The sequence below is a fragment of the Morus notabilis genome, unplaced genomic scaffold (genome assembly GCF_000414095.1).
Source record: "Morus notabilis unplaced genomic scaffold, ASM41409v2 Scaffold87, whole genome shotgun sequence".
Classification (NCBI taxonomy): domain Eukaryota; kingdom Viridiplantae; phylum Streptophyta; class Magnoliopsida; order Rosales; family Moraceae; genus Morus; species Morus notabilis.
The window spans coordinates 791,292-813,575 of NW_010366183.1; the positions used below are offsets into that span (position 1 = coordinate 791,292).

A 22,284-nucleotide genomic window follows, 5' to 3' on the forward strand; every position below is an offset into this window, starting at 1 on the left:
CTCAAACAGAAGTTGAGAGTGAATCTTCATCAACAGGTGGCAGCGGCAGCGGCGGCTTCAACGAGCTTATGGCGTACCACAGTGAGAGCTTAGTAGTTGACGGTACTAGAGAATCGTTTGATTTAGTTCAATAATGAAGGGCATGAGCATTAACTTGGGCGTGCCGAATCTGATACTATTACGGGCTGGACCGGGCCGTCCATGGATGGCCCAACCCATTTGACAACACTAGGTAGGTGGTGTTGCTCTTTTCCGAAGTTCTCTTTTCTTGCTTATCCTTTTTATTCTTTTTTTTATCCGTTCATTTTACTGATTTGAGTTATTATTTTTTAAAATTTTTTACTATAATAAAATTTAAATTTTATTACAGTAAAAAAATTTTAAAAAATAATTATATTTAATTTTTTTATTATAATAAAAAAATTTTATATAAAATTATATTTTAACTCAAATTAAAAATTTAAATCGGTAATATATTACATATGAATTGGAATTAAAAATTCGAATCAAGCATTTCACAGAGGGGCAAAAAATCATCAATACCAACATCAGCAAGAACTCCTTTCCTGTGCAGAAATTTTGAACAATCGAAACTCCGAATAGTAATCCTTTCCTTGGTCAGCGCCAAATCGCCGGGGCTCCTCTTCCCATTCAGGCGGCGTCCACCGACAGTCTCGGATTGGTGTTGCAAGATCTACGCCCCGATCTCCGATTGCGTCTCCGCTTCTCGACCGCCGTAACGCGGTCGTCTTCTCCACCTCCTCCGAGCTTCTTTGTCTTCGCCTTTTGCCGACATTTGGCCAATCTCTTGCCGGTGAACGATTTCGGAAATCGTCCGACGGTCCGATCGCTTTTGCCGGTGAAGGAAAGTTCTTTGGTTTTTGGTTTTTGTTTTTACTTTTTTCCCTCATTGTGGACTTTCATCGAACACCTGGCGAGCTTCACCTCTTCTCTTCTTTGAGAACATCACACGTGGTATAACCCAGAATCCCATTTAGCCCACGTGTCGCTGAGACCCCACCCCCTTCAAAGTCCATAGCTCCTTTTCTCCTCCTCCATCTGATTCTGATTCTTCACCATCAAAATCCCACCTTAAAACACTACAAATTACCATAAGAAGGAAAAAAAAAAAAAAAAAAAACCCAATGCAACGCCTCAATGTCCAGAGAAGTAAAACAATCTTGTCCAATCTCAGAAGGAGCCTCCACCAAAAGCCCGACTTCGAAAAAGTGGGATCCTTGGCCTCCCTCCTCGATTCCCGGTCTGTCGTCCGCTTCCGAGGCCCCGACACCCTGAAGTTCCTCCAGGGCCTCCTCACCAACGACGTCGTTCGGGGATTCGGCGGCGTCGGAGGCGAGGCACGGGCTCCGCTCACCCCTAACTTGGCGGTGGCGTCCGTACCACCTATGTACGCGGCCCTTCTGACGCCGCAGGGCAGGTTCCTGTACGACTTCTTCCTCTACCGCCCGCCCACGCCCCGCGAGAAGCTCGACCCGAGTGGCTCCCGACCCGGTTCGGACGACCCGGATGCGCCGTTTGAGCTGTTGGCTGACGTGGACGCCTCCGTCGCTGATGAGCTCTTGAACACATTGAAGAGGTGAGCTTTGAGCTTTTCTGATTCTGCAAACATATACACACATATGAAATGCTTGGTTTTATGAAGCATTTCTCTTGTTTCTATGCTAATTTAGTTAGTTAGGTAGTTAGCTAGTTTTCTTTTTTTGTTTTTGTTTTTTTCAGCGAGTAATGTGTGTAATTGAAGTGTTAAAAGTGTACGAAGTTGCTTTACAACACCAATGTACTTTTTTTGTTTGAAAGATTTTTTTGGCTTTTAACTTCTAGTTCCACTTTAACAGTAAACTATGATCCTAAACTGAACAGTGTACGTGAATGTAGGAGATGAAGCTTTTTTCTCTGGTGGGATTTTTTTTTTTTGCTTCTTTAATTTTGTTACATGTGGTTAGTCATAACCCCATTTATTGTCTGACTGATGTTGCAATAATTAGAACCCTTATTTGGTTTCATGTTTTTGCTCTTCTTTGGACATTGGACTAAGCTAACCCTTCAATCTTCTAGGATCAAATGTGTTGTATCATGGCAACGAACGCTTTCGCAATGTATGTCGACTAACTAGTATGCACTTCTGTTTGTGTATTTATTTCCTTTTTTCTTGTGAAGATATCGGTTGAGGTCTAAGGTTGAGATTGAAAATGTGGGGCAAGACTTCTCCTGCTGGCAGCGTTACGGAGGGAACCTTTCCAAAACTCCCCCACATGTAAAAGAACCTGAGGCTGCTAGCGTCGGCTGGGGCTCTGGCGTTGACCCTGCTGCGGTGTCGTCTTCTCGCGGGAATAATCATGGTTGGCAGTGGTTTAAAGATCCTAGATTAGATTGCCTTGGTTTTAGGGGGATTTTTCCTTCCAATACAACTCGTGAGATTCTAACACCTTCAGTGCTTTTATCATTCATTTTGTGCAAACTAAAAGAAGAAGTGATGTGAGATATGAGGATTAAGAAAATAATTTGGTTTGGCTTGTTGCAGCACCTTTGGTTGAAGCTGATAAAGAAACCGATGAAAACAATTTTGTATTGTGGAGAATAGAAAATGGACTTGCGGAAGGCTCAACTGAGATCCCAAAAGGTGCAACTTTACTTCCTTGGCATTCCCCTATTGCAAAAGTATCTTTCTTATAGAATGCAAGCCGCAGCCTTATGATATATTTGACATGGTTGTCATATATATATATATATATGTACTATATTCATATATATATGGACGGTACCTTTGCTATAATTTTTGCTCATCTTTTTAGTTACCATTTGAAACTATATTTTTTGAAGGAGCTTAATGGGAACAAAATGGTAATAAATTTTGAAATTACATCTTTTATGGATTTAGCTAGAAGTAGTTTTTGGACCTACAAAGGGAAGGGTAACTTTCACGAAGTTATGTCAAACATGCCTCGAATCTAATCAGTTGTATACGTATAAGCCAAGATCAATTTCTGGTTATTTGCACTGTGGTGAAGAATGCTCTTGTCATGTGTAGGTGAGGCAATCCCTCTTGAATACAACTTGGTGGGTCTAAACGCAATAAGCTTTGACAAAGGTTGTTATGTTGGCCAAGAGCTTGTAGCTCGGACGCACCACCGTGGGGTCATTCGCAAACGTTTACTTCCTTTAAGATTTGTTGACAACAATGGAGAAGGTATGATCTCTGTAGCTACTTCCTTCCGTTCAATTTCTGTCCTCTTCTGAACAGCGTTAATGTTCTTCCTTTTGTTCACTCAGAAGTGGAGCAGAGAGTTTCTCCTGGATCAGAAGTTGTGGATCCCGAGTCTGGCAAGAAAGTCGGCACTGTCACAACTGCACTCGGGTGTCGGGGACTGGGCGTCTTACGCCTGGAGGAAGCCCTCAAACGGTCAGGTGGATTGAGCGTACGAGGACAGAAGGATGTGAAGGTTGAGACTTCAAGACCAGATTGGTGGCCAACTGAATGGTTTCAAGAATATCAGCAGCACTCTGCAGTTGCTTAAATAAGCTTCAGTTTTGCTGAATGATTTTGTCTTGTTTCTTTCATTCTTTACTCTAGTGGCAACCCAAAAATAAGTGTAGGCTCAAAAGAAAGAGAAAATGGAATAAAAGGAAGTTAATAAAGCAATCTACTTGTATAATGTTCTCACAAATTTGTTTATTTCTCTACATTTGATTGTTTTTCACGTTTTCTTTTCTTCTTTTTAATTCCTGCCATAGAGAGCTTTCGCTGAACTTGTTTATTTGGTCTTCTCTATGTGGATTTGTGAATGTATAATTTTTTTTTTCTTATTTGCTTGAAGGGAGTCGTTAATTTTGTTGCAAGGTTTCTAAGTGGTCGTTTTAGGATTCTGTCGTTTCTAGGTGGTCGTTCTCGGAGGTTTTCTGTTAGGTTTTCTTATCTAATTTTTTTTTTTTATACTTTGTGCTGACTGATGGTTTTGTGGTGGAAGTGTGGCAGATGGACAATAATGGTTGCCGGCAATATTGACGATGGAAGAGTTTGGTTTTGTTTTTGTTCTGTTTTTTTCTTTTTTTTTTTTTTAATTTTTTTCTTTTGAGGGTGTTTTGGTCCTCCCACTAAAGAAGATTTTTAAAACTTAAACGGATTTTGGCGGAAAAGATTTGATTGTCAATGTTTTGAGAATTTGGAGATTGTTTTGCCAAAATTAAAAGAATAGGGACAAAAGTCACCTATATCAATTACCTTTTCCCTTCTTTTTATCGTGTTCTGATGACCGTCGTTTTTCGGGTTGTCATTTTCAATGTTATATTGTTTTTTTTATATACCAAAAACGTCGTTTCCGTATTAGTTGTCTACCAAAAAAGTCGTTTTCGTATTAGTTGTCGTTTTTATGGTATTATTGGTTGCAGGTGACCTGTTTCTTCGTCATACGACTATCTCCTTCATTGCAGATTCTATCTTCTCCTCGTTTCCGACTCCCATTGTCGTTTTACGCTTGCTGTCGTTTTCCGTTGTTGGCGTTTGAAATTATAATTGTCGTTTTTCAACTCATTTCTATTTTCTTTGCGAAGATTATCAAGTGTCGGCGAGAAAATATTAACCGTCAACGAGAAAAACAGTAAAACTAGAAAAAATATATGCGAACCATCATTTCCTTCGATGACTGATAAGCTTCACTAAGGATCACTTCAATTAAAACCGCATCAAAATAAATAACAAAACTACGTACTTTGAAGAAAATACTGCTGTTGATCATTACTTTAGAATTCACAAAAATTTAGAATATCAGGGTTCAGTCTCAGCCAACTTACAATAAATAAAATTATTACAAACAAATCACCGGAAAGTCAATTGTGCCACCAAGAGTTTCCCCTTTGCCATTCTCCAATCTACACAGGAACTGGAGGAAACTTGTATTAGTTACTTCTTTCTCTTCCTGGGTCTGCCTCAAATCTCCAGAAAAGCCACAAGTTTACATCACTAAGAAACAAATCCTTCATTAAAGACGTGATCTTGAGAGACTTCATATATAATCTCCTCTCAGAGCACCATCACAGGCAAACTTCTTCACATCTGAAAAGGAAAGTTTTATAGTAGGCAAAGTTTCTTTCACTACCGGTAGTTTAGGCTTTTTTAGCAGTTTGATTAATTTTTCAACGGTTTGATTTATGAGTGGGAGCGCTTTAGTGCGGTGCAAATTTTTAATGTGGATACTGATATATCAGACTAAACCCAATGGCTTAAAGAGCCTGGTGAAGAAGAGCATTCCTTACCATAAGAATATCCATATAAAAATTAAGGTTCGGTCATCCTATACAGTTCCTGGATAACTTCCTCCACAGTTGGCCTTTCCTCGGGAACCTCATGCGTGCAAGTTAAGGCGAGTTGGCCCAGCTTGGCTGCTGCGGACTCAGAGAACTCTCCTTTTAGCTTGGCGTCCATGAAGTCTTCGAAACTTCCAGATTTTGCGCCCGTTCGCATTGAGTTTGTAAGCATCAACTGTCCAGATAAAACTTGCAGGACGATGACTCCAAATGCGTAGATGTCGCTCTTCTGTGTGAAGCGGCCTGTGGTGATGTACTCCGGGGCTAGGTATCCCATGGCGGCGCTCGTCTTGAGAGCTGAGAAGACAATGTCATTGGCGAGAAGCTTAGGAAGCCCCGAATCAGAGATCAATGGGTCGAACTGCTGGTCGATGAGAACCTTCTCGGCTGATATGTTTTGGTGGACTATGGCAGGTCTGTTTGCTTCACTGCTGTGTAAGTATTGAATACCTGCTCAAGGAACAACAATTATTAGTTCTAAAGGTTGACAATGACCAAGAAATTAACTAGAAAAAACTTGAAAATGACTGTGAAAGTGCATACAAAAGCACTTTTGTATACTTTTACTAAACACACTGATTGCGTTGTTTAATGTACAAAGTAGCAATCCTGAACCAGCCCTTTTATAGAAAAACTTGAAACTTGATTATAGAAATCAACAGACCTTTTGCAATGCCACTGATGATCGTGACTCTCTTAGACCAACTAAGAACTCCGTCGCTTCCTTCTTCTAAATCAAGATACCGAGAGAGGCTTCCATTGGGAGCGAAATCATAGATGAGAAAGCACTCACCTCTGCTCCTTGAGCAACAGAAACCTCTCAGCTTAACAAGGTTCTCATGTCTCAGTGAAAAAAGCAGGTTCAGCCCTCTCAAAAACTCGTCTTCCTCGGACTTACAGCTCGTGACATTAAGGCTTCTGATAGCCACAACAGAACCATCTCTCAAAACCCCTTTATAGACAGCAGAGAATTTGCTCTTCCCTAGTAAATTCACGTCAGAAAAGTACTGTGTTGCAGACTCAATATCCTCCATGTTGAACTTCTTGTTGTTAAGATATTCCTGAGACAACCCAATTCCCTTTAGACCATCACCTAATGGATCCCACCCATTGCAGTACTCAAGGCTCACAAGTGGGGAGGCACTCTTGCTCCGAAACTCCTTAGCCTGGTCGATGCTAAGACGGCCGTCTGAAGGATCACAATGGTTTCCAATCTTCTGTTTTTGCCGCCGGTACCTTATGATGATAAGAAACACTATTGCTATCATACTTATGGTGACTGCAATCACCACTGCAACAACTGCAGCCAGCGAAAACCTTGTCGACCTAGCACAATGCGCTCGGTTGCAAGTTGAATGGAAGTTTGCGGACTCGGGGTTTTGTGTTGGACCATCAGTGGCATTTCCATTAGATCCACTAGGGCCAAATACACCAACATCCATATTATAATTGTCAAAAGATGTGCAGGCTCTCAATTTAGCAAACCCAACTCCACACAAGCTTGGATTGTTCTCAGCATGAAATCCCTCATTTAATCTCCTCAGACCTTTATGTTTCAATGTTTCAGAAGTGTAATTAGAATAGCAGAAAACAAGACAAGGAACCAAAAAAAAAAAAAATCCTTTTGATATGTTTTTTTATTACACTTTAGTAGAAGGATAGTGGATGAGTAAATGTACTTACCAGGAGGGACAAATCCAGAGAGAGAATTGTTTTTGAGGTCTAGGACTTGCAATGATTGAATAGTACCTAGTGTTGTGGGAATTTTACCAGAGAGTGTGTTGAAGCTCAAATCAAGCCTTTTGAGTATCCCAAGATTTCCTAAGCTTGGAGGGATTTCACCTGTTAGTTTGTTGTACTGTAAAGCAACAACACTTAGCTTCTTCAACAACCCCATCTCGGTTGGTATTTTTCCACTCAGCTGGTTACAACATAGCTGTAGAACTGCAAAAGAAAAGAAAAAAGGAAAAAAAAAAATAAAATTGAAGTGTCAAAGCTGAGTTTAAAATATTAAACACCGCAAAACTGAAGATCTCCCTTTTTTTTTTCTTTTTTGTAGTGTAAGGACTTGGGAAACAAAGAACCAGAGATTTATATCCATTCTTTTGAGCAAATTTCAGGAAATTAATTAATTTGAAAATTAATTCCTAGTAATTGTCTTGTTGAATGCTACCAAAGGCAAGAAAACTTGGGAAAGATCTAACCAAAAACTTGAATTTAGATTAGACAACATCTTCACCGAAGAGAAGAGAATGTTCGAATAAGGAAAAAGCTTCTAAAAGTTCATCTTTTCCTTCATTTTTGCCAGCTTTGTCAGCTCAAATATGATCCTGACATCTTCATGCTAATTGATAACAATTAATGATATTAATTAGAAAGAAAAGAATGTCAAAATCTGCATGCTGAAAAGAAAGAAATTCAGTTTACTCAGCAAGCACTAGCCAAAAAAAGGGGTCACATTACTAAGAAACAAATTTGGAGAAGTTACCTTGATATCAGTTAATCACATCAAAACTTGAAAAAAATATACAAATATACGAAGTCTGAAAATTATTGTGAAAATATATGATTCAAAATTATGCATTGAGAGTCCTTTTTCTTCTTCTTCTTCTTTTTACGTATTGACCAAAAATTTCTCCAAACAATGCTCGCACGACCAAAAACTTTTGCAGCATTAACTTGTTATGCTCCACACCAAAAAAAGAAAAAAAAAAAAAAGGAACTAACCTTGAAGACTTGCCATTTTACCGATCTGAGAAGGAATATCTCCAGAGAGATTATTAACATTGAGATAGAGATCAGTGAGCTCAGTAAGATTGGAGAGTTCTCTCGGAATCTCTCCCGACAAGTTGTTGTAGTGCAAGTACAGACCCGACAGGCACCGGAGCTCGGCCACCGCCGACGACAGCTTGCCGGAGAGCCCTTTTCCCTGCAGAGAAATGTTAGCCACTTTGTGGTGTTCATTGCAAGCCACACCTTCAAATGAGCCACTACACGGTTCGCCATCTTTGGTCCATGAGCTCAGGAACTTGTTCTCTGGGTCCAGAGACGATTTCAGCTCCATTAGAGCCTCAACCTCCGCATTTCCGTAAACACGACTTGGGTTTGAGAAGAAAGCCAGGAAAAGAGTAATTGAAACGAGAAAATTGAGATGAATCATTTTGGGCTTTGAGATAAAAGGTGTGATCTTTTTTATGAAAGTTTCGTTCTTTGATAAAAGATTATCTTCTTTGCTTAGAGTGAGAAAGCGGGAAGAGAGAGAAAACCCGTGTTTGTTTAGTTACGTTCTTTCATATTCTTGTTAAAAGGTTTGGAAAGAGTTGTAGAAATGAGAAAATTAAAAGAAGACCCGTTGCTGCAACGAGCTTGAAAAGAGTGTGTTTTTTTTTTTTGTGTGAAAGTTCAGCTCTTTCTTGTTTTCTGTTTAAAAAAGAAGTTTGTTAGTGTTGAGTTCTCGAGTTCTTGTTTGAGTCTTTGGTTTGGAAATTTTGTGTGAATTTTTCTGGGAAGAAAGAGAGAGAAGAGAATACGTGTGAATTGTGGAATGTCACTTTTTTTGGCTTCTGGGTTGGTTTGGGTTGCTGACAGAGAGTGTTCACACTCTGGCTTTTTGGGACAATTAGATTTCAAGCTTGTTGTACGCTGACACCGCTCAAATCTCAATTGTTTAATATTAATTAATATAATATATAAATTATTATTTTTTATTAATAAGTGTTTAAAATATTATTAAATTAATTAATAACAAAAAATTATATCTATTAATAAAAAAAAACAACAATTAACATAACACATTAATTAGCCTACAAAATTTGAGATTCCTGGTGGCTGCTATGAAGATTTGGGATGATTTTCAGTCTTTGATTTCAAAAGGTTGCTTTGACGATTTTGAGTCCATTTGGTCACGTGGGTCCCACCAACCCACCGGCATGACTGGGCCTTTTCTTCATTTATAATAGCATTGAAGATATTGGGGTCCAGATTCCAGCCTCTGGACAAAATTTTATGGGATTGGGACTGGATTTTTTTTTTTTTTTGTTCGTTTTGTTGATTAATAGGACGTCTCTTATTGCTATTGTTTAGTGTTTCCAAATGTTAAATTATAGAAATGACATTAAAATTAAAAATGAAAATTAGTTGCACGGTATAATTTAACGCCTCTACACTTGAAAAACACAAAACTTGTTTTATCAAATTCAGGTCTTGTTTATTTTACCTATTTGAGTTTTATTACAGTAAAAAATTCTTAAAAATAGTCACATCTAATTTTTTTACTACAGTAAAAAGCTCTCACATAAAATCACATCTCAACTCAAATTAAAAACTCGAATCAGCGAACTAAACGGGCCTACATAATTATTTGCATAAAAAAATGGGGACAAATGTTTTGTAAACCGCAGGAGTCATAATAAGCTATTATTTTTGTATGCTAGGCTTAAAAAAGTGAACTTTATAAATGTTTTGTCTCTGCATGCTCATAATATCTCTTAGAAGTATGATTGGAGTAATCTATCAGTTGTTCGCATCTCAATTGAAGAAGAAAACCCCATGAGAAAAAAAAAAAAAAAAAAAAACTTTCAGGCGCATTTAAAAAGGAAGAAGAAGAAGATTTCACACACATCAGAAAGTGTAAGTCAATAATATTATTCCAAATTTGAAAAAAAAAATCAAGTTTTCGGTTCTTTTTTTTTTTTTTTTTTAAATTGTCTTAAAAGAGACTCACAACTATTGATTTAGATTGTGGTCTTATACCGTTGCGACTTCCATAATTTTTTTATTTTTAATTTCAACATACCAATTTGGAATAAATAATGAAGACATCGTTTATTTCACCGATTTGAATTTTCAGTTTTAGATTTTTAGAGTTAAAAACTCTCAGAAAATGTGACATCTAACTTCTTCTGTTATAGTTAAAAGTTTTAAAAAAATGTCGCATCTCAATTCGAATCGAAAATTTAAATCTGCAAAACGAACGAGACCAAAGTGTTTCTTAGCCACGCATATACTTGCTGACATTTTTTTATCTAAAATCTGAAAAGTCTTTTGGGTGGGAAACCTAACTCTGCCTCGCATAACACACTATATTCCACATGGGGTTGACTGTTTTCATGTCCCATTGGGAAAAATAAACATTGAATAAGACACAGAAACCAGTTTTATTAGGAGGAAAAAAAAATTGGTGATTTTGAATTGATGCCGTTCCTACTTTCTACCTCACATATTGTCCAACGAGTAAGCCAAATTTTTTCTTCAGACAAAATTCATTTAAATCAACCAGTTTATTATACTTTTTCAAGTAGTGGGTGGAAAACAATATTATGCACCACTTTCTCCTTGGATTCCTTTTGTTGGTAACTAAATTATAGCATATAGTATGCAAGCAGGAAAAAACAAGTACAAATATATAGTAACTCTCCCTAATTAAGCTCATTTTAATAATAATACCACTATTAATTATTAATAATCCTCTTCTCTATTGGGGGAGCAGGTTCCAAACCTTTTACCTTTGTCTAAAGAATTCATGATGCTTTTGACGAATTTGACTTATGCGATGGCTCTTATAGTAAATTATCAGCATTATCATTGGGTAGTTACATACTTGACTTGGCAATAATTCAACATCCACTTTCAATATTGAGGTATATAATTCAAAATTCCCGCCGGTTATGTTAAAAATTAAAGAAGATAAAATCAACATTAGTACTGTTGTAGTAAACTGAAAATGTAGCAACAACAGCAGTATTACTAATTCTATTATTACATAGAAGTAAATCTATAGATATGTGATGGCAAAAGGAGAAGTAGTCTTATTTTTTTGTGTCACTTATCATGAAAAAAGATGCACAACTTTAAGCTTGTCTTTGATAGAAGAAGCCAAGGAGCAGATTAAAAGCCAAAAAAAAAGAGGGGCAAAAAAGTAGATGGAATCATGGAATTGGCATTAATGAAAATGTATTGTACTATTGAATCTTCAATCATGGTGCACTATAAAAAGCAAGTTGGTAAACTTTTATTTGAACAGGAGAGCACCAAAAAGTTTAGTGTACCTTCATTTTCAAAGCAACAATACCACTTTTATCACTACCAAAGTGGGGCATATAAGTGGAGGCTAATGACAAAGGATAAATGAAAAAAAAAAAAAATCTATTTTTTAAACTACTGATAGAGTAAATTTTATTGTTTTTATTTATGAATATGCATGTTAAGAACATGGGAATATACGACACGAAAATGCTGCAACTCGTAAATTATATTGAAAGTTATGATTAATAAATAAATAAAAAAAACTTGTTTGGGCACGTAGAATTGTTGAAAAATGGAAAATAAAAATAAAATCAAAGAGAAGAAGACGACGCAATTGTGACAAAGAAAGTGATGTCATTTGATTGAAATAGGATTGTGTTTGTTATGTTCAAGACCTCCTCCCCGCCATTTACGACTTGATTAAATATAGAACCAAAAAAAGAAGAAGAAAAAAGGAAAAAGAAGGTACTTTAGCACTATCAAATTCTGTACGAAGAGAAGTCCAATGAATGAATTTAAGAAAACTTTTTTTTTTCTTTTTTCTTTTTTTGTATTCAATTGGCTCCTTTTGCAAAAAATATTACTTTATTTTGAATGCATGATCCCGTTCACTTCGCTGATTCGAGTTTAGAATTTGAGTTTTGTTACAATAAAAAATTTTTAAAAACAGTCACATCTAACTTTTTTAGTACAGTAAAAAGCTCTCACATAAAGTCACATTTTAATTCGAATTCTAAACTCGAATCAGCGAAACGAACGAGCTTTAAGGACAAAAAAAAAAAAAAAAAAAAAAAAGGTTACATATATACAATACACATGAAGAGAAAGAAGACTTTTTTCTTTTGTTTCTCTTTCTTTCTAGAATTCTTTGTGTGAGAATGACGGGTAGCTAACATTTATCGGATTGTGTTTCTGCTTAAATTCATCGTTTACCTTTATTTTTTTTTCTTATATTTTGGTCATAATCACTTTAAAGCTTGCAGGGCATGTATTATAATTATTTTGTCCTCATGCTGAGATGCTCAAATCTCTTTAATTCTCTCCCTTTGTGGACGCCTAAATGATGGATATCATATGCTGTCTATAATGTTCCTTAGATTTTAAAGAAAAAGAGTTAAAAAGCACATGTTACTTTGCTTTTTTCATAAAGTAAATGTGTAGAAGATGTAAGCAATTAGTGACTATTAAACAATAAAAACGGCAGCAATATATATATATATATATATGTGTATGTATGTATGTATAAGAGTAGTGATTTGAGTTCTTCTAATCTTAATTAATAGAATTGATATGGGCCATATTTAAAGTCTCCACAAATTGAAAACAAAACGGAAAAAACCCTACAGAAGAAATTTGGAACAATATTACTTTTACTTTATACTTTTTAATCTTTATAACAGTCTTGCGATCATTATAAAGCAATGGTTTTTGACCGTTTTCTCGGATCCTTAGGTTATAGATCATAATCGGATTAGTAATGTGGCCAGAAATATTTCCCAGGAACAAGTATTGGCCAAAAGAACTTTCATATATGTGGTTATTTTGTGCTGAAAATGAGCAGGAAATAATTAAAAAAAAAAAAAGAGGAATATTGTAGTAAAAATCAGCAAAAGTTCTATATACTCTAATTTGGTTACAAGTATACAATTTTAAAAGTAAAGCAGGCTCATTTAAAAAACTGCTAAATATGCCGTGCCATCTTTTTTTTGTTTTTGTTTTGTTTTTTTTTTTGGCCAAAGCTTGAAATTAACCAATAAATCTACACTTTCTAAGTAAAAGCTCGTCTAATATTATTCACAAGAGGGGTTATATTTGCACCCATAGAATTTATAAATACACCACAATTAATTAATGTTTCTTAATATATATTTAGAAAAATCTATCCTTTTGTAGATACTTCTTATATGATTTATAATTTAACCCTCATATACACCCCCCACCCCCACCCCACCTGAGATTTTCATTTTAATTTTATCTTGTTTTATAAAACAATATTTTTTTTTTTGAAAAGGAATAAAAAATAATTAATCAATCTTAATAATAATAAAAGCTTTTCTCATTAAAAAAAAAAAAAAAAAAAAAAACTCCATTTGCCAACTTACGTTATACAAGCGTGGGACAACGAATGAGCTTTGAAAACAAAAAAACAAAAAACAAAACAAAAAACCAAACAAACAAACAAATGAGTTTTGAACATGGGGTGATTCCTGAACGTGGGGTTATGATTTTTTTTTTTAAAAAAAAAAAAATTGATGTAGTTTTGTGAGAAACATATATGCAATGTGGGTGTTTTCTCCTACACAAAAAAAAAAAAATATGGGTGTATTCTTATTATGGTTTTATTGTAATTTTACTAAAAGTTGAAATTGTAGAATTAAATATGATAATTTAGTAGGTGCAAATATAATTTCCCTATTCACAAAGATGGACAGTAAAACTGCTGCTCAAATCACAATCAACTATGGGCTCAAAAAAGCTAAGCATATCATGCTCTAAATACGAGAACAGAGAATTAAGAAGGTAAAAAACTGAAGTAGCATGCATGAAAGTGAAGATCTTTTACTTGTAAACCAAAATGACTGAAGTGAAGCCCCATTTTAGCCATTATTGGGAAGCTATTTTTGCAACAGATTTGCCAACTTTTTACAACATGGCCATCTTTTTTATGGGTCTTAATGGGATTATGCATTCTCATGGCCCTCAAATCTTAAGTCGGCCCATTACTCTACTGTCTAACTGTCAAATAGCAAATTGTTTGAAGTTATTTTTAGAGTGTGTGGGTCTGAATTTTTATTTTTTAATATTAATTAAATTTTTTTTGATTAATATAGTTATTTAACTAAAATGATATTAATCAAGAGTAAGAGGTAAAAATCTAGACTCATGCACCCTAAAAAGTATTTGTCTATTTTTTCCTATTATGAAATCTTAAGTTGGCCCATTACTCTACAAATTCTTGGGTGTATACGTCTGAATTTTTACTTAATATCATTTTTAGTCAAATAATTATATTAATTAAAAATAAGAGGTAAAAATTTAAATTCATACACTCTAATAATAAGTTCAAGAATTTTCTCTATTCAATTGGGAATGCCCCGTAAAAGTTTATGGTGTTTTTGAAACATTATAAATTTCTAGGGGGCAGATTGATTAATTTTCTCATTATATTCTTTCACATTTCATCGTGATACCTCTTAAAGTGTCATGGTTCGGATATCTTCAATCGCTAGTTGTTAAAATTCTTAGTATCATGGCAAGATACCTTTAAGTATCATAAAAGGATACCGTCAATCGCCAATCGTAAAAATTTTAGCGTTACCGATGGATACCTCTAGTATCACGGTAAGATACCGATTACCGAGGGTTATTGCTAGTATCTTAGTATGATAAAATTAGAAATACATTTGGTATTCTATATATATATTGGCATGACATGACATAACCTTTCAACAAATACTTGTTTTTCTCATCCATTAATCAGTCAAAGGCATGCAATGCACAAGAGCGCTTGGTTCTTGTCTGTAAAATAGGCCCAATACTAATAATTTGAAGACTAAATACGTACCAGTATCACTTTTATGCATAAATTATACTCCTATTTTTTTTAATAAGGGATATATTCAAATACCAATTTTCTAAAATTGCATTTCTTTGATTCACCCATCAAACTTAGACAGGTTAGTCGCTATAAAGAACATCTCAAGTAAGAATTCGTTTGGTATGAGGATTTAAATCAGAATAATTTTAATCATGATTCTAAAACTATAATTATGATTTATAATTTTGAGTTTAAATAATTATTCTGAAACCATGATTCATAATCAGGAGTTTAAATAACCTTGAATCAAGAGGATGATGGTTTTAAAATTATGAGTGATTCTGGTTTAAAACATTACATCAGATTCTGAATCATGATTCAGAATCATAATACTGATTTAGAATCATAATTCAAAATCACTATAAATAAACACTTAAAAATTATAATTTTAGATCTATCTACCAAAGACAATCTAAGATTCTGTGGACAGAATGCACTACAACAAACCCATATATTGATAAATCATATATGGGTTGAAAAGGACGATTGGGCTTCTTATTGATAGGGAAAAGAGAGAGAGAGAGGGAAAAAAAAAGAGAAAAAACAATATAGAAAAAATGGACTTAGGTATTAACAAACTAACGCTCTCAATATAATTAGTTAAATTGACCAAAAAAAGAACAAAAAAAAAGAGTGCCAATAAAGTTCTTGTTAATGTGTATATATATAGAAAAAAAGATAAATATCTTTTTAGAGTACATAAATTTATATTTTTAACCCTTATTTTTATTAATATCTTTTTAATTAAATAATTTTATTAGTTAAAAAAATTAAATAAGAATAAAAGATAAAAATTAAGGGCCGTTTAGTTCGTTGATTCGAGTTTTTAATTCGAATTGAGATGTGACTTTATGTGAGAGCTTTTTACTGTAGCAAAAAAATAAAAATAAAAAAAATAAATGTGACTGTTTTTTAGAGCTTTTTTATTGTAACAAAACTCAAATTTTAAACTCGAATCGGTAAAATGAACGGGGTCTAAAAGTCAAAATAAGTCAAATTTTCTAAAATTGCATTTCTTTGATTCACCCATCAAACTTATCATTAATGACAGGTTAGTCGCTATAAAGAACAACTTAAGTAAGAATTCGTTTGGTATGAGGATTCAAATCAGGGTAATTTTAATCATGATTCTAGAACTATAATTATGATTTATAATTTTGGGTTCAAATCATGATTCTGAAATCATGATTCGAATCAGGAGTTTGAATAACCTTGAATCAAGAGAATGATGGTTTTAAAATCATGAGTGATTCTGGTTTAAAATATCACATCAGATTCTGAATCATAACACTGATTCAGAATCACTGTAAATAAACCAGAATTTAAAATTATAATTTTAGATATATCTACCAAACACAATCTAAGATTCTATGGACAAAATGCACTACAACAAGCCCATATATTGATAAATCATATATGGGTTGAAAAGGACGATTGGGGCTCTTATTGACAGGGAAAAAAGAGACAGAGGGGAAAAAAAAAGAGAAAAAACAATATAGAAAAATTGGACTTAGGTATTAACAAACTAACGCTCTCAATATAATTAGTTAAGGGAGAAAGAGGGAAATAAGTCAAGACTTGAGATGAATTAAAATTAATAGGTTAGTAGTTTACATAAGTTAATAAATAGGCCAAATTACTGTTTTTGTCCATAACTTGTATGGTTATGAACCATAACTTGACAAGTTATTGTCCATAATTCACGATTTTTGTCCATAACATGTCTCGCTATGAACCATAACTTGACAAGTTTGTCCATAACTTATCTGGTTATGAACCATAACTTAATAAGTTATGGCCTATTAATTTCTATAACTAAAAGTTGACCTACATACTTTCTTAAATTTTTTATATTGGCATATTTTCTACTATTTTTGTTAGTTAAATTGACCAAAAAAGAACAAAAAAAAGAGTGCCAATAAAGTTCTTGTTAATGTGTGTATATATAGAAAAAAAAGATAAATATCTTTTTAGAGTACATAAATTTATATTTTTAACTCTTATTTTTATTAATATATATTTAATTAAATAATTTTATTATTTAAAAAAATTAAATAAGAATAAAAGATAAAAATTAAGGGTTCGTTTAATTCGTTGATTCAAAATTTTAATTTAAATTGATATGTATTTTTATGTGAAAATTTTTTACTGTAATAAAAAAATTAAATGTGATTATTTTTAAAAAAATTTTATTATAATAAAATTTAAATTTTAAACTCACGGAGTTTAAGAGTCAAGATAAGTCTAATAATTTAAGGGCCCACCATGTGATCCTGTAATTTCACTGATTCGCAGAGTTTGCAACCCAAGTTCCCAACACATAATACGGGCAGAATTGTTGGACACATGTCATGGGACACACGTGTTTTTGCATAGAGGATTTGATATGATTCCACCAAAAAATTAAATAAAGATTAATAACAAATCTGAGAAAAACAAAAGTGTGAATAGAATCGTTACAAATAGTTGTTGGTCCTTGAAAGGAAAAAGAAAAAAGATTTACCAGATTTCAAAAAAATGCTTCAATGGAAAATCAACACTTTCTTTTTGAAGGAAGCTTCAATAAATATTTACTGCTTTCCAAAATAATGAATTGATAAATATATGATAATATACTCTGCATCTTATGATCTCATAATAAAATAAAATAAAGTTATTAGAGTTATCAACGTTTATTCTTTTACCAATTTAAGATTGTTATTCTTAACTTAAGTGATATTTTCAAATGATATAAATCTCAGAAAAAAAAATATAATGAATATTGAACTACATTTTTCTTAGGTCCTCCGTGAACTAGAAATTATAATACCAGCATTTCAAAAAAGGAAATTACAATAGGGGCAATCCTCACTAAAACGACGCCATGAAAGGCGGCTTCCGAATATGGCTGTCGTATTGTCGTAACGCATTCAAATATCGAGCAAAAGAAAAGAAAACTCCTATTACCTGACACAGTCGCAGAGCTCCACCATTTCCATTTCAGAACCAGATTTCTAGAGAGAGAGAGAGAGCGTTTTCTAGAGCGAGAAACCCGACCACTCACCCGAGAACGCCGGCGAAGAAGAAGAAAGAGAACGACGATGGGCAAGGATCTGAGCGCCGATCAGGTTTCTTCCATGAAGGAGGCCTTCACGCTCTTCGACACCGACGGCGACGGCCGGATCGCGCCGTCGGAGCTCGGGATCCTTATGAGATCCCTCGGCGGGAACCCTACCCAGGCGCAGCTCAAATCTATCATCGTCGAGGAGAATCTATCGGCGCCGTTCGATTTCCCGCGGTTCCTGGACCTGATGGCCAAGCACATGAAGCCGGAGCCGTTTGATCGCCAGCTCCGCGACGCCTTCAAGGTCCTCGACAAGGACGCCACGGGATTCGTCTCCGTCGCCGAACTCCGCCACATCCTCACAAGCATCGGCGAGAAGCTCGAGCCGGCCGAGTTCGATGAGTGGATCCGCGAGGTCGACGTCGGCTCCGACGGAAAGATCCGCTACGAGGATTTCATCGCCAGAATGGTCGCCAAGTGAGGATCCAAAATGGTAGATTCGTTGTGGATTTGATGTAATGCTTTCCGAATCTCTTCCTTTTTTTTTTTAATATATTTCTCCTCTTGTTTCTTCTGCCTTTTAGTGCTTGAAATTAGGGCGTGTCTTTGGATATTCTGTTGTGGTTAATTGAATTCCTCGAGTAATGCTAATTTTGGGGTTTTTTCTTTTGTTCATATTTTATAGCTTAAAATATTGCTTATGTATGGATCGTTTAATCAATTTGTGGTGTTAAAGAGTTCTTGATTTACTGATTGTTTAATGTTTATCCTAATTAAATTAATATGGAACGCTTTTGGGGTTGGATTTGTATGCGGATAATGAGATTAAAAATGTTTGCTTTGGGTTGAGAAATGCTGTTTTTGTGAATTTGATTACGTTTGAGGCTGAAAACGTGGAAGAAATTTACCCCCTTTACTCTTAATATTACTTTTTTTTAGCATTTCTTTGTGGCAAATGCAATTACAGAAAAGAACTATCAACAATTTTACACATATTTTGCCAACATTATTTGAACATGTTTTCGAATGTTGGTATTTTTTTGATGGATTAGAAATCGAAGAGGCTAGTTGGTTAGGGATTTTAGTCCAGTTGGTTTTGCTTATTTGATGGTTTAGAAATCGAAGAGGTTAGTTTTGCAACCAAGACATGAAAATAGTAACAAGCAGCATCAGGTTAAATGAACACCAAAACTTGAATTCCTGTGAAGTTTTGATCTTTAGAGCATTTCCTTTTTCATCCATGTATTATAATATAATAACTAGCAAGGTTGGGATGCTGACACTTGACACTTGATACATGTTAATTCTTTTTATATTTGGGTTAGTTGAAACTTGAACAAAGTTACATATATAATTCATGATTAAGTTTCTCTACTAGTCTTGTTGAAAACTGTGATGTAGGTCAAAATGGGAGCCTAGAGAAGTTTTCTCACTTTGGTTGCTTCTAGGGTCGGCAATATGGGTCACAACACAATTCGAAAACGATATGAATTTTGTGGGTTAGGGTTGAGAAAAAAGATGTTCGGGTCAGAATCAGGTCGACCTGAAATTGACACGAAAAACATGGGTCAATTTCGGGTTAGACCCACCTAACCCAAACATGACACGAAACTCGTAAAAAACTAAAAAATACATATATTTTTCATTTCATATTTTAAATTTTATTATGAACTTGTGATATCATGATAGTTATACTTAAAATCTTATACTTTTATTTGCTTAATTTCAATGGATGTTATTGTAATTTAGTGTGTTATGAATTTTAAGTTATTTCTAATATGTAAAAAACTAATAAAAGTATACAATTTTCGTGTCAATTTCGGATTCACGGGTCAATTTCGTGTCACGGGTCATTTTCAGGTCGTGTCGTGTTAACTCGTGTCGTGTCAACTTGTAAAGTAGTCGTGTCGTGTTCGTGTTGCGGTTTTTAAAAAATTTCGTGTCACGGGTCGTGTTCAGGTTGACTGTAAATTTTAAAAAAATGATCAAAACACGACACGTGACACGAATTGCTACCCTCCACAGAGGGGCACATTGATGTTCGGTTTTGAGATAAAAGTTCCAAGATTAGGATGTCTTTTTGTCAAGTTGGACTCTTCTTAGGCACCTCCACAGAGGGGCACATTGATGTTCGGTTTTGAGATAAAAGTTCCAAGATTAGGATGTCTTTTTGTCAAGTTGGACTCTTCTTAGGCACCTCCACAGAGGGGCACATTGATGTTCGGTTTTGAGATAAAAGTTCCAAGATTAGGATGTCTTTTTGTCAAGTTGGACTCTTCTTAGGCACCTCCACAGAGGGGCACATTGATGTTCGGTTTTGAGATAAAAGTTCCAAGATTAGGATGTCTTTTTGTCAAGTTGGACTCTTCTTAGGCACCTCCACAGAGGGGCACATTGATGTTCGGTTTTGAGATAAAAGTTCCAAGATTAGGATGTCTTTTTGTCAAGTTGGACTCTTCTTAGGCACCTCCACAGAGGGGCACATTGATGTTCGGTTTTGAGATAAAAGTTCCAAGATTAGGATGTCTTTTTGTCAAGTTGGACTCTTCTTAGGCACCTCCACAGAGGGGCACATTGATGTTCGGTTTTGAGATAAAAGTTCCAAGATTAGGATGTCTTTTTGTCAAGTTGGACTCTTCTTAGGCACCTCCACAGAGGGGCACATTGATGTTCGGTTTTGAGATAAAAGTTCCAAGATTAGGATGTCTTTTTGTCAAGTTGGACTCTTCTTAGGCACCTCCACAGAGGGGCACATTGATGTTCGGTTTTGAGATAAAAGTTCCAAGATTAGGATGTCTTTTTGTCAAGTTGGACTCTTCTTAGGCACCTCCACAGAGGGGCACATTGATGTTCGGTTTTGAGATAAAAGTTCCAAGATTAGGATGTCTTTTTGTCAAGTTGGACTCTTCTTAGGCACGTATTGATGTGAGTGTGATACAGTGATATGGTTTTACTTTTCTTTCTCTACTGTTTTCAGGAAGACATTTGAGGACGAGGATAGCTCTAATCATCTGTTCTTGTGTATTCAAAAATCTAGTCATGCACCAAATTGTTGACTGGTTTTTTGCCTTCTTTTTCCCTTCCAATTTTCCTATTATTGTTATAAGTTTCCCTAAACTTGAACGGTTTTTCATCCATGATCTTCACTCTCTCTATATCATGTTAGGAAAGTGTTTTTGGGTAAATTCCATCTACAACTACATCCATAAAATTCTCTCCCTCAACATTTAGATTTATCATCCATTTCTAATTATTCAAATAGAATCACTCTGCACCTTCAACAATGGCAACTATTTTTTATTAATTAAATTTTATTTTCTGATAATTGGACTATCCTGCTAATATAATAAACAGAAAATTACGTTTTATGAAATTTTTATTAATTATTATATTTCCTTACAATTCTATGGTTCGAGCAATTTGTACTATTAGTTCTAGTAGGTGATACTTTGATTACTCTTCTTTTAATTTGAGTAAAACGACCCTTGAACTCTCAAAAGAATAGTCAACAGGGAGGGAGGGTCTGTGACGATCTTGCTATGCGACAGTTAGAGCGGAGCTTTAACTATCTCGAGACGATTGCGGCGGGGCTGCGACAATCTTGTGATGTCTGGGGCGGGGACTCGAAACGGGGGCTCGGTCTGTTCGAAGGGAAGGACGGTTAGCTCAAAAAGGCTCATTCATCAAAATTCGCTTTACAATTTTTTCATAAAAAAAAAAGTTGCTTTATTAGTCATTAGTTGCCAAAAGATATACAATAAGAATGATAATATTAGCAAAAAGAAAGAAAGGGGGAAGAAAAACAATTTAGTGTTGAACTTGAATAATACAAATGGCAAAATGAGCAAAAATAAAAAGATCAATAATTTATCCAAATTCTATTGAATCGACATCAAATATCCCTCTAGCAACGATCATATGGTTTTATTTCCCATCTTTTTTACTTTCTCCTACAGAATCAAGATTGAGGAAAATTAATCATTCACAACCACTGCTGAAGAAAAATTAGTCATTCACAACCATTGATGAAGGATTCTTAGAAAAGTTAAGGATTAGTCATTCCACTCGCGCGTGGAAGGTAATTAAAAAGAGAGTTTCTCCTATAGGATCAGAAAAATGAAATTACTAATAGTTTTATTTTTTTTCAGCTGTCAAATTTTCATTAAAAATTGTCTGTTTACATACTTTTTCAATCTCATTTGATTTTGATCAGATCCGACAGTCATAAAAAACTGATCCTACTGATAGGACGGCCTACAAGAGACAATCTCAATTAAAAAAGAAAGAAAATGAGTTA

At 34.8% G+C, this 22,284-nt stretch overlaps 3 protein-coding genes across 4 annotated transcripts; 2 read left to right on the forward strand and 1 right to left on the reverse strand.

Annotated features, from left to right (window-relative positions):
- The first annotated feature begins 524 nt into the window (after positions 1-524).
- On the forward strand, positions 525-3,686 carry LOC21405999 (putative transferase At4g12130, mitochondrial). Its single transcript, XM_024173302.1, has 5 exons — positions 525-1,597; positions 2,179-2,432; positions 2,543-2,641; positions 3,050-3,208; positions 3,292-3,686. Exons 1-5 carry the CDS (start codon positions 1,146-1,148, stop codon positions 3,534-3,536), a joined length of 1,209 nt encoding a protein of 402 aa, XP_024029070.1. The 5' UTR covers positions 525-1,145; the 3' UTR covers positions 3,537-3,686.
- A 1,041-nt stretch (positions 3,687-4,727) lies between these two features.
- On the reverse strand, positions 4,728-8,959 carry LOC21406000 (leucine-rich repeat receptor-like serine/threonine-protein kinase At1g17230). 2 transcript variants are annotated; one of them, XM_024173290.1, is made up of 5 exons: positions 8,050-8,959; positions 7,006-7,266; positions 5,987-6,868; positions 5,272-5,772; positions 4,728-5,071 (listed from the first exon to the last, which is right to left on the reverse strand). In XM_024173290.1, the coding sequence occupies exons 1-4, from the start codon at positions 8,480-8,482 to the stop codon at positions 5,294-5,296; spliced, it is 2,055 nt and encodes a 684-aa protein (XP_024029058.1). In that variant the 5' UTR covers positions 8,483-8,959; the 3' UTR covers positions 4,728-5,071; positions 5,272-5,293. The 2 variants fall into 2 exon arrangements, with proteins under 2 accessions (XP_024029058.1, XP_010108139.1); XM_010109837.2 differs by having other exon boundaries at positions 4,728-5,772.
- Positions 8,960-17,876: 8,917 nt separating this feature from the next.
- Positions 17,877-18,722, forward strand: LOC21406001 (probable calcium-binding protein CML13). The gene has a single exon (XM_024173315.1). The coding sequence runs from the start codon at positions 18,025-18,027 to the stop codon at positions 18,466-18,468; it is 444 nt and encodes a 147-aa protein (XP_024029083.1). The 5' UTR covers positions 17,877-18,024; the 3' UTR covers positions 18,469-18,722.
- Positions 18,723-22,284: the final 3,562 nt, after the last annotated feature.